The 14,259-nt window shown below is 43.0% G+C and overlaps 1 protein-coding gene across 5 annotated transcripts in view; it reads right to left on the bottom strand.

Annotated features, from left to right (window-relative positions):
- prdm16 (PR domain containing 16) overlaps positions 1-14,259 on the bottom strand; it is a 177,443-nt gene that overhangs the window by 74,401 nt on the left and 88,783 nt on the right. For all 5 annotated transcript variants that reach the window (XM_008275770.1, XM_008275765.1, XM_008275767.1 and 2 more), the window contains exon 3: positions 7,036-7,083. In XM_008275770.1, the coding sequence (XP_008273992.1) occupies positions 7,036-7,083 (48 nt within the window). The remainder of the gene's footprint in view (positions 1-7,035; positions 7,084-14,259) is intronic.

Raw genomic sequence — 14,259 nt, 5'->3', positions numbered from 1 at the left:
TAAAAGCCGAGAGATGACGTTAATCCTCCAAAGTGAAGACATTTTAGCCGTGAATGATAAGGCCAAGAAATGCTTTTGTAACAGAAATATCTCAGCTTTCCTAAATGTCCTTTCAAATGGCCTTGTGTTTATATTAAATCACACAGAACAAGAGAGTAAGGATATTTATCTGCCTCATTTCACGTGATGTCTTTACAATTTGGGGAAAACAGAACTTTCGCATTAGGATTAAGGGTTAGGGAATCAATTCCACCTCAGGGCGTTGTGCTGCAATGCATTCTAGGAGGGCTGAAGTATTGAAGAGTTGCGTTTTACACTCTGCTGCTTGTGGATCTACAAAGGTGCAGGCTTTCATTAAATCGTCAGTCTTTACAAATGAATTTGACTGATGAGTGCGATCAAAAAAAAAAAAAAACAAGGTGAGCCCAGGTGCAACTGCAAAGACGTTCACAAAAGATTGTGAACATCTTTGTAGTCGCAAAATATCGCATTATAAAGACTCTCTGAGCCAATATTTGATAAGTTATTTATAGGAATAATAAGATAAATGTAAATAAGGTTGGATTTTATTACATGAAATAAAAGAAGTATGTCATTTTGCAAAATAAATCCATAAATTGAAGTGTTTCAGAGGGAAGTTTGGCTTCTATCATTAAGTTGAGAGGGATATAATTATGCCACAACACAATGCCTCCATGTGGATGGTAAAAAAAAAAACAAATGTGAGAAAGTGAATGTGTGTGCATATGTGTGAAGAAACTCATATGACAGCCCCCGCAACTGTCAAGACTATCGCCCTGCTTCTTTTGTTGGGTGACCCCGGAGAATGTGGTGGGAATGGCCACTGGGAGAGAGATTATGAAGAGACAAAGACGGCGAGAGGGAATGAGAGAGGGATAGAAAGAGTGAAAGGCAGAAGAAAAGAAAGAAAGGGATCGAGAGAAAGAGGGAGAGAGACAGGGGTCAGGGAGCCAGCTGATGTGAAAGTGCCTCCGATCACCTCGTGCTTCTCCTCCGCCCCCTCGCTCTGTCTCTCTCTATCTGTTCCACTCTTTCTTTCGTTCCCACTTGAATTCCTCTCCCAGCGCTTCACTCCGATGTGACGTTGGTTTTTGATCGACGATAACAACAGAGATGCGTCAGTCAAGGCCCACACACACACACACACATACACACTGGGCACACACACACACACAAGTTAAAAGTGCCAGTGCAAGTTAAAAGTGGCCCTCACGAGAGCACACACACACACACACACATGCATGAACACAGCGACACACAGCAGTGGCCATTGAGTGAATGCTCCTCACAGGGCATAATGACAGCATTCTGCAGTAACCATAGTTGGGACAGTTCCCACAGACAAGACAGGCAGAGAAAGAGAAAGACCATTTCTTTCTGTCTTCACCTCTCCTCCTACTCCCCACCTCCTCTCCAACAACCCTGACTTTGTCTGGACCACGTGACCTTCCACGAATCGACGCTATTGGCCAACAAAGTCTGGACATAAGAATCTTCTACCGACAACATTAAAGGAGTACTTCAAAAAAAAAAAAAACCTTCTCAGGATGAAATATTTACTGCTATTAAAATTTAAAGTTGTCTCTGAGAAGTTTGTAGCCTCTCGAACCACCTCTTGAAGCATAAGGAGCCCGTAATGAATAAGAAAATCAATAAATAGCTTAATATGGCACCTTTACTGAAGCTTTGGAGGTAGGTGTATGCAATACAATGACCCAGGAGGAGTATAGACCTAAGTTGTCTTGTCAATAACACAAAATATGGATGAAGGAGAGGCTTGAGAGCTTGTACAACATCAAGAGGCAAAAGTTCCCATGAGTAAAATCCAAATAATCCCCTAACATACATAACTTTGATCAAATGAGCTCGATCTCAGGATATTTGTCTGTCTGTCTGCACCAGACCACACCCCATCCTTCCATAACCTCCACACAAACTCTGTGTGCGAGCTTGGTGTCGACTGCCTCCGGTTTCAGACCGCTTTTTTCCCCTCCCGCGTCATCGGACCTGACACAGCGCAGCATTTCGCGGTGTATATATTTTGAAGGGGTGGAGGGGGTTGAAGGGGATGAAGGTGGTGGTGATGATGTTGGTGCCAGTGATGGTGGTGTTGTATGAAGGGGAGGGGAGGAGGGGGGGTAGCAGGTTATGGAGCCAAATGAAAACATGTCACTCAGGGCCCATTAAAACGTAACCCTGCCCAGAAGAAGAAAGAGACCCATATCATCATTAAGTCATCTCGGGGCGAAGCAAAAACCGCAAATATTATTCCTACATCTGCCCCCCCCAAAACCCAACTCACACACACTCCTCCCCTTCTTTTCCTGTAGATGACAGAGAAGATGGGATGATTGGAGCTACAGTGTGTTTGCTTTCTGCCAAAGAGTGACAAGAAGAGGTGCGGAAACTTCCTGATCATGCCACGGTTGCCATGTTTTTTTTTTTTTGGTTTTTTTTTTTAGGATAATTGAGTTAACCACACAGTGTTAAGTTCCATCTATCTATCTATCTATCTATCTATCTATCTATCTATCTATCTATCTATCTATCTATCTATCTATCTATCTATCTATCTATCATAAATGTTTAGATTGCTGAATTATTAAAACGGTTGTGGTTTAATGAATCATTTCAGCACTTCATCCATCTATCAGCTCACGCATACACAGCATCTATGCCATGAGATGTTTCTGCGTAATCCAACTTTAGGCCTGCAATGTGCTTCGTATCTGTATCTGTGCATGTGTGTTGCAGAGAGCCACCTCTATAACCAGGGGGTATTTGTGACGTTCAGCATTATGAAAAATGACTTGCCCCCGTGGCACACCGGGGTGGCAGTGATTATAATATCCAGATAATCATTTCAAACAAATTATCATAATTATCAATCAATCATGAGCCTATTTAAGCAAGAGTGGGGGGGGGAGGTGGGATGGGGGAATGCGATGCTGTTGGCAGAGGGTAAACTATGGCCCGGAGCACTGGATCACTTCTGTGACCCATGAGCCTCCCCCCTGTCCACATAATAGCCCTCATACATTTAGGGCCATTTAGCTTGTGTATTTAGAGACTCAATTCCCCAGCTTGATACGTAGGGGGGGGAAAGAAAGACACTCAGTGCGTGCACGTACACACCCATGTACTCACAACTGCAGCTGACCCCCATTTGGCTCCCCAGTCTTTCAACATGGAGTGGGAAAAGCCTACTTATAGGTCAGAGTTCATATCAACCCCTGTCATATTCCCATTTACAGCTAATGCAGCATCTAAAACACACATTCACCGCAAACACCGCATTGTGATGCAGATCAAATTGCGCTTGAGACGTAGCAGAAATCCATAAAAGAGCGTCTGTGTCAGGCGCAGGATGAAGACGTGTATCGAGAAACGCATCTGGCAAGTCCGACAAATAAGAGAGGAAGAGCGAAACAGACAGAGCAACAGAGACTTGATCGTCTTAAAGAGATATTCCTCTGTATCTTTTCGCTGTAAATCCCCTGTGAAAAGCGGCATGAATTGATTCAATCTCAGTGGTATTGAGAGGCGAATGAATGGGGCTCGGAGGGAGAGGGAGAGAGAGACAGAGAAAATGAGGGAGGAAAGAGAGATAGAAAGAGAGAGAGAGAGATAGATAGTAGCCTTCGGGGGAGATGATCGTCTTGGGAAAAAAGCAATCAGTGCTCATTGATTTTCTCTGCTGGTTGAATGGAGGGTGTCTATCTGGAAGTCATTATCTGCCATCTGATCTGCTGGAGTGTTTACACACGTCGGCATGGACAGCAGCGCTCTTCTGAAGATGAGGATTAACACACCCACAGACAAACACACACTCACACACACTCACACACACACACAGCCCAGACTGTCTTCTCTTTTTTTTTTCCCCTGCTCCGTATCTAGCCAGCACTTTTAAATCCGAGGAATCCAAAAAAGAAAACACAAGTCCTCCAATACCCTATTAACTCCCACACACACAACTTACAGACTTAAGTGTATGTGCAGTGTGTGAATGAGAATATACATAAGCAGGGCCTAGACAGCTAAACAGACAGATAGTCCGGTTTTGTACGGGCAGCCCAGACCAAACCAAACAATCCCTGATCCTATCACCAATAGCCACTGATAGCGATCTATAGCTACAACAACACCATCCTGTCTGCTGAGAAAGGCAGCTGGGATGAAATGAGTGGAAGAAGATGGAAGAAGTAAGCAGAGAGGGGATTCAGATAACAGATCTTTTTATTTTCTGTCCTTGTGTGTGGCGTGAAGATGCGAGTCACTTCATGGTGCATGTGTGCGTAAGCCAATATGGCTCAGCGAGAACAGGATATGAATCCAAGGCCTTAAACTACACACACACACACACACACACACACACACACACTCACACACACAGAGCTGTAAGGGCAGCTCTGGGCAGCTTTCAGTAAGTGGGGCTGGAGAAGCTACAATAATATCTTTGCTTCCATTTTATCCCCGGCCTTATCCCTGACTCTAACGGTGCCTTTCGCCTTTAGACTGACACAGCCATGTGGACTGAGCCTGTGTTTGTGGTCAATTTGAATGTGTTGGTACAAGGCAAGGGTGAAATCTCTTCTTAAAACATAATTCTATTAGAGAACACCCCTCTGATTTTAAGATTTTATTTACTTTTTACTTGAATTGACTCTACTTCTGTTTTTTAATTCTGTTTCAACTTCTTTTACTGCGTACAGGGCCGACCTTTTTCTCTCTAAAATCGTGCTTTGTGTATTAAAGGGTTGCTCTATAAAAAGGCCATTGCTACATTATTACTTGGAATTACCATAAAATTACTACTAGAAGCTAATCCATCCATCCATGCACACGCAGTATTCTACCCGTTTTTGTGCAGAACCTGGCAGCCTGCCTGTACAAAATAATCAGTCACCATGGTGGCTAAAACAAAGTTTACATTAATTCAATAACGCATGCTGTAGTCGCATGTAGGCATTTCTCTCTGTATAAAACACATGCGACATATATAAACACAACACTGTAATGTAAAGCACAGCAACAAATGAGAATTAATAACACACAGTTATGCAAACACACCTTCAGCAATGAACTAGTTTATTCACAAGCTACGACTCAATTAACATTCTGCTTTAATCAAGCATAGCGATGGTAATGACACGGTGGAGGAAGGAGAAGTCGATGTTTGTGTGTGTGTGCGTGCGTGTGTGTGTGCGTGCGTGCCCTGTGTTCGTGTGTGACTGCATGTGGATGAATGAGTCATGTCATAAGGAATGGCTCATGCATAATTTCATTCATATTCATAACAGGCATGTGGTCTGCCACCGCCCGATGAGGGCCCACCGCAACTCACACTCTGCATAATGAGATGTGGCCTCTGTGTGTGTGTGTGTGTGTGTGTGTGTGTGTGTGTGTGTGTGTGTATTTTATATACTGTAGGTAGGCATACTGTATGTCTGTGTTCTGTCATCTGTGTGAGCCAGAGTGTGTACATTGCAACTTTATGCTTCTATCTGTGCATGGATGCCGACTATATGTATTTGAGAGTGTGTCACTGTGTGTGTGTGTGAGAACGAGTGCGTGCAGAGTGCAGTGCAGTGGGCCACTCTCATGTGGAAGGTGGTTAGGTAGTTTATAAAACCAAGTAGGTTTTTCCACATTGTACGAACATGTGGGGAACACGGAACAGCCCAAACCACCTGCGGTCAACTCTTAAAATAAGCTCATTGACTAATGTAGGATTTCAAATCAACCAAGTAGTCGGTGATTTACATGCCTGCCTGCCTGTTTATAGAAGGTGCAGCAACAAGACCCTTGACCTGAAATGCAAATGAGTAAATCTAAGTGGTTTTGTTTTTATAAGAGCCAAACCGGGAAATTACGCCAGAGGAGATTTTAAGTGAAATGCTTTTTTCCTAAGGCTGCTCACAAGGCATCTCTGTAGCGTCCCCATGTTCTCTCCTCGCTTTTATGAAAGGGAGCTGGATTTTGAGATGAAAAATAGGCCACCATTAGCTTTACTACTGCTATCTTCCATTACTCTGTCATGTAAGATAAGACAAAAATCTGAAGTTCTGTTCTGAAATCTTTGACAAGTTGGCAGCATCCAGTCACATAAGATGAATGTTTTGTCAGTCAGTCCATATGTAGTAAACTAAAGTTCCCGAATTTCAATCAAAGTACAGTCAATCCAAATTTTACATGTAAAAAATACAAACTCAACAGTGGGTTTTTCTGTTTTCAATGTCATGTATTGCTCATCTAAAACTCTAATCTGACAAAGCACCATATAACTCACAGCTGCCCCATTTTCAGCCATTGATTTCAAATATCCTGCCATTGACTCGGGTTGCAGCTACGCCTGCGTGGCTTCGTTACTTCTCAGAAAGAGTGTGCCCTCTGCAGCGGCCATTGTTCTTTCATGGACCATTAGATGAACATGAACTCTCTTGCTGTTCCGTTTTGACCCGGTGACACTGGCCGTAAAAACAAACTGCCCAGCCTCCTCAATAAATTTATCACCTCATAAAGTGGTCAGTGACTGGTCAATGAGTCGTATCGGTCACAGAGTGTTGGGAGCATCAGTGCTTTTGTCTGAGGGAGGAGAGGGGTTTCCTGGATTGCAGATCTCTGTCTGTTTGCAGAAAGTTCCTTTTATTTAAGCATGCAGATGACGGTAAACCAAATGGATCTTGTACAACCGTAGGCCACAATCTCAGTCTGATGAACCATTTTGAGACACTCTGACATGTTTGTTTACCAGCTAAAATAATCACAGAACTGTACTCTCAAACCAAACAGTCATTGGAGGTGATATGTGCTGCATCCTCACACAGAGAATAAGGATTTGTGAAGAAATATTTTAAAATCTTCCAAATACACACATACAACTTGTAGTTTTTATGATTTCTGCAAACTGTCCTCACACTCAGAAAAACTTTGAAATCTTTGGGAAAACAAGCGAGTAATGCGAGAGACAGAGGAAGGATTTGTGAAGTTCAAGTAATAAAGAGATCCTACCTTTTTGAGGCAGCTGTCTGGGGAGTCATCTTCATGGTCGTTCATCATCTGCTGGGAAAAACAAAGACATACGTTAGCGCTTAATTGTACCAAAAACATGCCATTTGTCAGAAATTATGCTGAAAAACAGACTCATTTCTGATTTTGATCAAGACGAAAATCTCTGTTAAAGCATTAGAGAAAAGTATTGATTTGAGTGCTTTAAATGGCCTCATCCGTGGGTTGTGACCATCACGGCTTGGTGACAAGAACACAGGGTGTTCACAGTTGGTCACACAGGCCCTCGGGGCTCCAAATGTGACCAGAGGGATATAATAATGGACTGAGAGGTCACAAAAACACACACAGAAGCAAACATAACACTCCACACATTCTGATGAACGAATGCCCCGCATTTAATTCTCTGCTGTGGCATTGCAGGAAATTTCGCGTGTGCGAGTGTGTCAGCAGAGTGTGTGTATAATTAAGCCTTCAAGCAATATTTACTGGGGGCAGATGGGTGGTAGAATGCTCCCAGTGTCTGCCAGAGGAAATGAAGGAAGTGGGGGAATGATGATGAGATGGGGCTGCTCTGCCTGCCATGAGAGGGTATTTCACCCAGAATGGTAACCCAGACTTCATCTGTCTGTCTTTTTCTCTGCCTCTCTGAAGCCCATTGATGGCAAATGAGGATCAAAGAAGCGATGCAGACTGTTTTCAGAGCAGTTTTAGGCGGGGTTGGGGATCCGCATAGTGCTTTTACAGAGTTTAGGTGAAATTAGGCCTATAAAACTTCCCCAAGCACAGACACCCAGCATATCTGAGCCTTCCTGTTCCTGCTCCCTATCCTCCCCATCTGCCCTTTAACAGTAGGTGTGTTGTTTGGGGGCGTTGACAAGACTGGCTGCCTTTATATGAGAGCTGACATATTAACGTTTGTATTTCCTTAACCAACGTGGCCCACTGTGATTGGGAAAGAGACATTTATCTGCTGTGGGATCTCCCTTGAAAACTGTGGGGCTATTCTTTGAATTCTGGCATACAGCAGCTTCATTTATCTACCTTTCTATACAAGGCCTCGATTCACATGAAGTGATTATGTATTGTGAGCTTGAAGTTATATGTAGATAATCGTGTTTTTTCTTGGGTAAAACAGAAAAACTGCAATTAGAAAACATAGTAGCACACAGAAGTTTATTCTTTTTTCCCTTTTTCTTTCTCCTTGCTCACTAAACAGCGGACCAGATGTGCCACATGCACACAGATGTGCCATACTCCCCGGTTTCCTACATTAAGCTGTCAAGGGATGTGCTTCTAAGCCTCGCCAAATGGAAGTAATTACACCACAGACACTTACAACGGTGTTCTCAACCTACTTACTGTACACATCATCTAAACCCTTACAGACGCATCCTGTTCCCGAAATCAGCTTCAAACAAAGCAACGGTAAACATGTTATCAAATCTGTCAAATAGTTTTCGCTTGTAATTGCGGCTCTTCTGTTTTCAAGCGCAGTGCTTGATGAAAATTTCAGTGTTGTTAATTCATCACGGACACATCAACATGCGTCACAGATGAATGAGCAAACAAACAAAACGCTGCTCCGTTGTAGCTTTTCAGTTCTTTATGACGCTATTTGAACATTTATAGTGCATCACAGTGAGCGTGTTAATTGATTTCAAATAAGATATTTACAAAACAAAAGTCGGAAATGAAATAAGTGTGCAATTTCTCTGTTTATTGTGTTCAAAATTGCTGTTTGAATTTATCAGTAGCTATAAATATTGGCTTCCACTCAGCATCAGGGTTTGCAAAAATAGCCACAGATGCCAATTAGCTGGATTAAAATAAAGGAGAGAGATTACAAAATGTCCAAAACCAAACAAACGTAATTTATTTCTCTTTCTTTTCTTATTTATTTTGTGGAACACACAGCGTAATCCTTAAATGCGATAACTGTTTAAAGTTGATCTCAAGATGACTATTTACTAGAAGGAAAGATAAATTAGGTTAATGTGTCTGAAAACGTGCTTGTGAACTTTAAACATGGGAATACGTCTGACAGTGAAATAGAGCGAGAGCGTAGAAGAGTAGGATTGGATATGGGGGAGTAGGAGGAGGAGGAGGGGGGAAACTGTTTCCCGTTTTCTTGTAATGCACCAAACCAGCTGCAACAGTTTACAAAACCAACAGCTTGGCTGGGTCATCTAAAATGCTACCAGGCGTTCAACAACTATAGGAGAATTTCTGGACTTTCCCCCTGCTCTGCTCAGCTACATGCCAAGTGTAAATATGTGTGTGTATCAAATTGTGCAAGAGTAACCTAAAACTCTAGAAGACATGCAAGCAGACATGAGTGGTTTTACTGATGCCTTAATGTCTTTCAGCTTTAGGTGGGGGGTCTGGACTGTGTGGGCGCTCCACCATCCAAACCTCAGTTTTGCATCCAGGAACAGTTCATTGTCAGAAACATACTAATTATAAAGCTTCCTGAGTTTGAGTTACATGCACTTCTAGTCTAGATTGGTTGTCTGGTGAAGCAGCGTGATGAGTTGTTTTTTTGTTAAAAGTTCAATTTAACAACTGGTGGTTAACTGGATTTCCAGCACTAAGGAGTGAGAGCTTGTGCAGCGATGACAATACCTTCAACACAAAGGCAGGTGGCATGCTTTTCCAATACTGGCACTCACATGTATACACTAACTCATACCAGACAAACACACACACACAGAAAATATTCTAGCCTCGCAGCAGAACCCACCCAAACAAATAAATAAGCTATTAATTAGGGAAGGAAAATGTGATTGGCCACTGACTGGCGGAGCTATGATTTATTGCACATGTCACCGTCATCTCAAAGTGACTTTTACTCCGGGTTGGTGAGACAGGTTCAAATACAGACTGACCTATGTTGAGAGGGATAGATTTTCCACTACACAGAGAGAGAGGTAAAATTGTCCATTTGTTCTATATCTCGCCTGCTGAATGCTGACATGTCAATACGTCTCGTGGAAAAGAGAAAACACTGAAGTGAGGGTAATTAGAAAGAGTGTGTAAATGTGTGTCTGGGCACACAAAATTCTCTCTCTGGCCCATATGACCTCAAACATAAACAAATCCAGTCGTGGCTTGATGAAAGTGCAGCCACCTGCAGAATCCTTCCACCGAGAGCTGTCCAGACCCTCATTAGGAATATACGTAACCGTGTGTGTGTGTGTGTGTGTGTTTGTGTATGTGAGAGCGAGTGTAACTCACTATGTATGCCTGTGGTGTGTGCTCTCACCCAAGGCGGGAGGGAAAACCCCACCATTATTAGTTTCATAGCACAGCTTTTGTTATTGGACAGAGTCAGGAGTTTTTCAACACCACTTTAGCACCATTCGTATTGACATGCCGTGATGACCAAGCGGACAAAAGAAAACACGACATGGGGAGAGACACTCAGCGAGTGCACTGCCTCATTGTTTTTTCAAGATCCGTCACAGCCTAAAACACATGACAGAGCGAAATCCCTCTCAGTTTATTTCCAGAACTCATTTAAAATGAAAAAACTAAAACCCTAGCGGGGTCCCTGCATAAGGCCCGTAAAGCACATGTGCTGGTCTTCCATGTAGAGCTCAAGTCAAGTCCTTGAAAGAAGGACCGGTACGGTAATCTTCAAGTCACACAATTCACCAGTAAGAAGACTGAGTAAGTAGCCATAGCAACCACAAAAGAAGACGACCTAACAAAGCTTGCTCATCATCATCCGCAGGCGTGAGGAGAAGAAGAGGGCCCCACTTGGAGGTTTGTACCGTAGGAAAATGTTAGCATTCAGTTGCCAAAAACAATTCTCCTCAACTCTGGATAATATGAGGCAATACAGCAACACGGCCCAATAGATGGCTGCGGATGTCACAAAGCCACAAGTTTCCAAAAAGAACCAGCAGCAAACAAACCTCAGGGCTTTTTGAACCAGGGCCCTGACTGACAACTCATTGGCTGCAAGAGCCACACCAAGAAAGCCACAAATTGAAAGTTTTGCTACGCATTTATTGGGAACTTTTGCAGCTTCTTGGCACATTGACAGAACTTCATTGTGGTGGCAATGCCCTGGATGGGTTATTGATCTTTTTGATGTATAGACGGGAGAGGAAGTGGTCTTTCACTGTGGCTCGTGTTGAATAATAAACTGCAGAAAAAAGTGTATTTTTGTCAGAGAGCGAGAAATAAAAAAGAACAGAAAAATGAAAGAGGAGGCTCTGTTTCTCATTGCTGGAGCCTTTAAAATAGGAGCTTAGCATCATGTCATACATGAGCTCAACAAATGGATCCGACTCCTCCGACTCCCAGACACTGGCAAATCTGATCGGAACACTTTACAATCAATGAAAATACATTATTGGCCCAAAAAAGGAAGAAAAGGAGGGATAACTAGCCTCCAGTGTTTTCTCCAGGGCCTTCTGCTATCATTTCAAATCCCCGATAACAAACCTTTTACACTGTCCTGCCAGAGACTGCTTGACTAAAGATACATGTCTGATTCAGTCTGCTTTTTAGCATTGAGTCAGATAGTGCCTGTTGTCGTTTCATGTCTTTTCTCTGGCTTGTCTTTTAAAAGGGTGTAAAATGCGGCTATTTCGGGACTTCCCAGAGATAGGGGCTTTGACAGCTGACCCAAAACAAGACCAGGGCTATGACATCTTAAAAACATGCCTCAACAATGAGGTTGCTGCCAGAGCTTAGGTAATAGGAAGACTAAAGCAGGAGGAAAGGAAACGGGGTAGAAATTTGCACTGCTAAATACCAGGAAACTGGACATTCATCTGATAGAAAATATTAATATGCAGAAGACTTGAGGTGCTTTAGCCAAGGCAAACATCAAGGGCACTGCTGATAGGAAACTTTCACTCTCTTGCTCCTGATCTTTCTTTGTCTTAGTCGAGACAGGAGATAATTCTGAGTGCACTCACTGATTACTTATTGTTATCTAGACGTTGCCGTGAAGCTTAATGTGAGAAAAATGATACAGATGATTAAGCCTGAAGAATGCATTGTCTGAAAGAAACAGGTGAGATCAGATTTGCTAGACAACATATCGCACTGTGCTAAAGCTAAACTCTTGTTACCCAACCCTACACCCAGATGGGTCAGGGTGCGGCCCGTGACGGAACTGAGAACTGTTGGTGAGATAGAGCTTAGTGCACAAAGGTTAGATTTGGAAGGTAAACACTCAGACCTATTATGCGACTCTGGAAAGTCACGGCCTCTTGTCAAATACAAGAGGCTGATATTTACAGAACAAGCTTTGACCCTGGATGTCCCGAGAGTCTTTGTGTGATTTATGAAGAAAATGCCATAGTGAAATGTCCTTACAGGGTTTACGTTGACCCCGGACAGGCATGTCTCATCATTTCAATGTCCTGTATGATTCACAGATCTTGCACAGGCATGCAGTCGAGATGCCACACACACTTGAGCACACCAAATATTTACATTCACGCATCTGACTTTGAAGTTATTTCTTTGTAGGAAAATGATGTTACGAACTGGGGTTTGCACTTAGTCAGCAAACAAACCTTGAGAAAGAAGCTCATTTTCATAAAAAAGGAGGGCGAGAGGAATGCAAAAGGGAGGTGGAGGGAGGAGGAAGAGAGCAGGATTTTGCAAATTTATTAAAAGGGTCATATTTTCATGGGAGCCTTGTACAACCATCCATCACCTGACGTCCAAGGCCCCTTATCCTTTTAAGGCCGCTGATTCTGAACTTGATATCGACAGAACCATACAGATAAATTATCTGCTTGGCCTCCGCTTTATTGATAAGTCATTTGGGCAGATGATCAGTAATAATCATAAGTGAATAAGGGCGTGCCAATAGATCTTCTGATAGCAGATGCAGTGACAGCCGCAGGGGTTGAGACCCAATAAATAACCCTACCTTTTGGCCTAAGAGGATTGCCTACACAGCAACGGCAGCTGCTGGAGCGTGCCTTTCAGATAATGATATATCACGTCTTCCCTCTTCATTTTGATAAAGGTTGCAGTTTATTGACACGTGGCAGCAGGAAGAAAAATCATATTGCTTTATTTCTAATGATCTCCTGTTCTTCCCCTGACACACATTGCCTCTTAGTGAGCAGGAGGTTATGGGAGTAAGATTTAGGGTCTTGACTCGGGGGCGTATAGATCGAATCAAAGGTCATGCCACAGATACTTTTCATTTCACATACCTCAGCTGAGCAAGATGCAGCCAATGCATATATGCATGTTTACATTTATGCGCTACATAAATCTGATATTGCCTCTTCAGCTCAGCAATGTCATATGTTTCATATCTCCATTTCCCCTTGCAAACTGAATTTGTGTATTTAGAAACATATACCAGACCACACTGTCTGTCCCTCCGTCTCGTGCCAATATGAATCCCTAATTCAAACCAGGAATTCCTTTTAGTAGGTAGAAGAGGACAGAGAAACACAGAGAGGGGTATCTCTCATCGCATCAGGGCTTTTCTGGACAGCAACCGCTGAGATATTGTCATGTGACGACTGACAACTGGCGAGTAAATTGCATATAGTTTATCGGGGCCTGGCTAAATATTTACACCGTTTGCATATTTCAACATAAACAGAGAGGTTTTGGTAGCTTTTCATTTCTCCTCTCTCTCGCTCCCTCTCTCTTCAAATCCAATATCTGCACTGAAACAAGTAGACTGTATGTGGACAGATGTTAGTGCAAGACAGAAGGAAATGAGGTAAAAGGGAAAGACGTTTTGAGAAAAAGCACATTTTTTTTAACGTCCGTATGTTCGCATCTGTATGTGCTGTGTGTGTTAGTCGGTCAGGCATCCCCCTGCAAATCCAGGCTGTGGCTTTTTCTGCATTTCTTGGATCACACACACACACACATATAGAAGGAGCTTGGGCGCCGGCCCAAACATAGAAGTGAAAAGTCTCTAGTGACTCGGAGGCTAAGTGCATGTATATATGGGTTGGTGCCTGGGACAAGCAGGGGCTTTCTTCAGGGCTGCGAAGGTTTATACCGAGGTCAAGCTCTACACATGATGATTATGATGATGCTTGAGAAGGCCAAAGCCACGCCAAGTGACTCACTGATGAGATTTCTCAAGCAGATAAACAAACAAGGCCTGACCGTGGATTTCCTGCTCAAGGGTATGAGTATGTGTTTGTTTGTGCGCAGCGGGGTACTTTGGAAATATGAGTTTGATCTCCTGCACCAAACAGTGAACAGAATATACACACA

Source organism: Stegastes partitus, unplaced genomic scaffold, assembly GCF_000690725.1.
Source record: "Stegastes partitus isolate 25-593 unplaced genomic scaffold, Stegastes_partitus-1.0.2 Scaffold58, whole genome shotgun sequence".
NCBI classification, from domain to species: Eukaryota; Metazoa; Chordata; class Actinopteri; family Pomacentridae; genus Stegastes; species Stegastes partitus.
The sequence above is the reverse complement of the archived record's forward strand: the minus strand, read 5'-3'. Positions and strand labels throughout refer to the sequence as shown.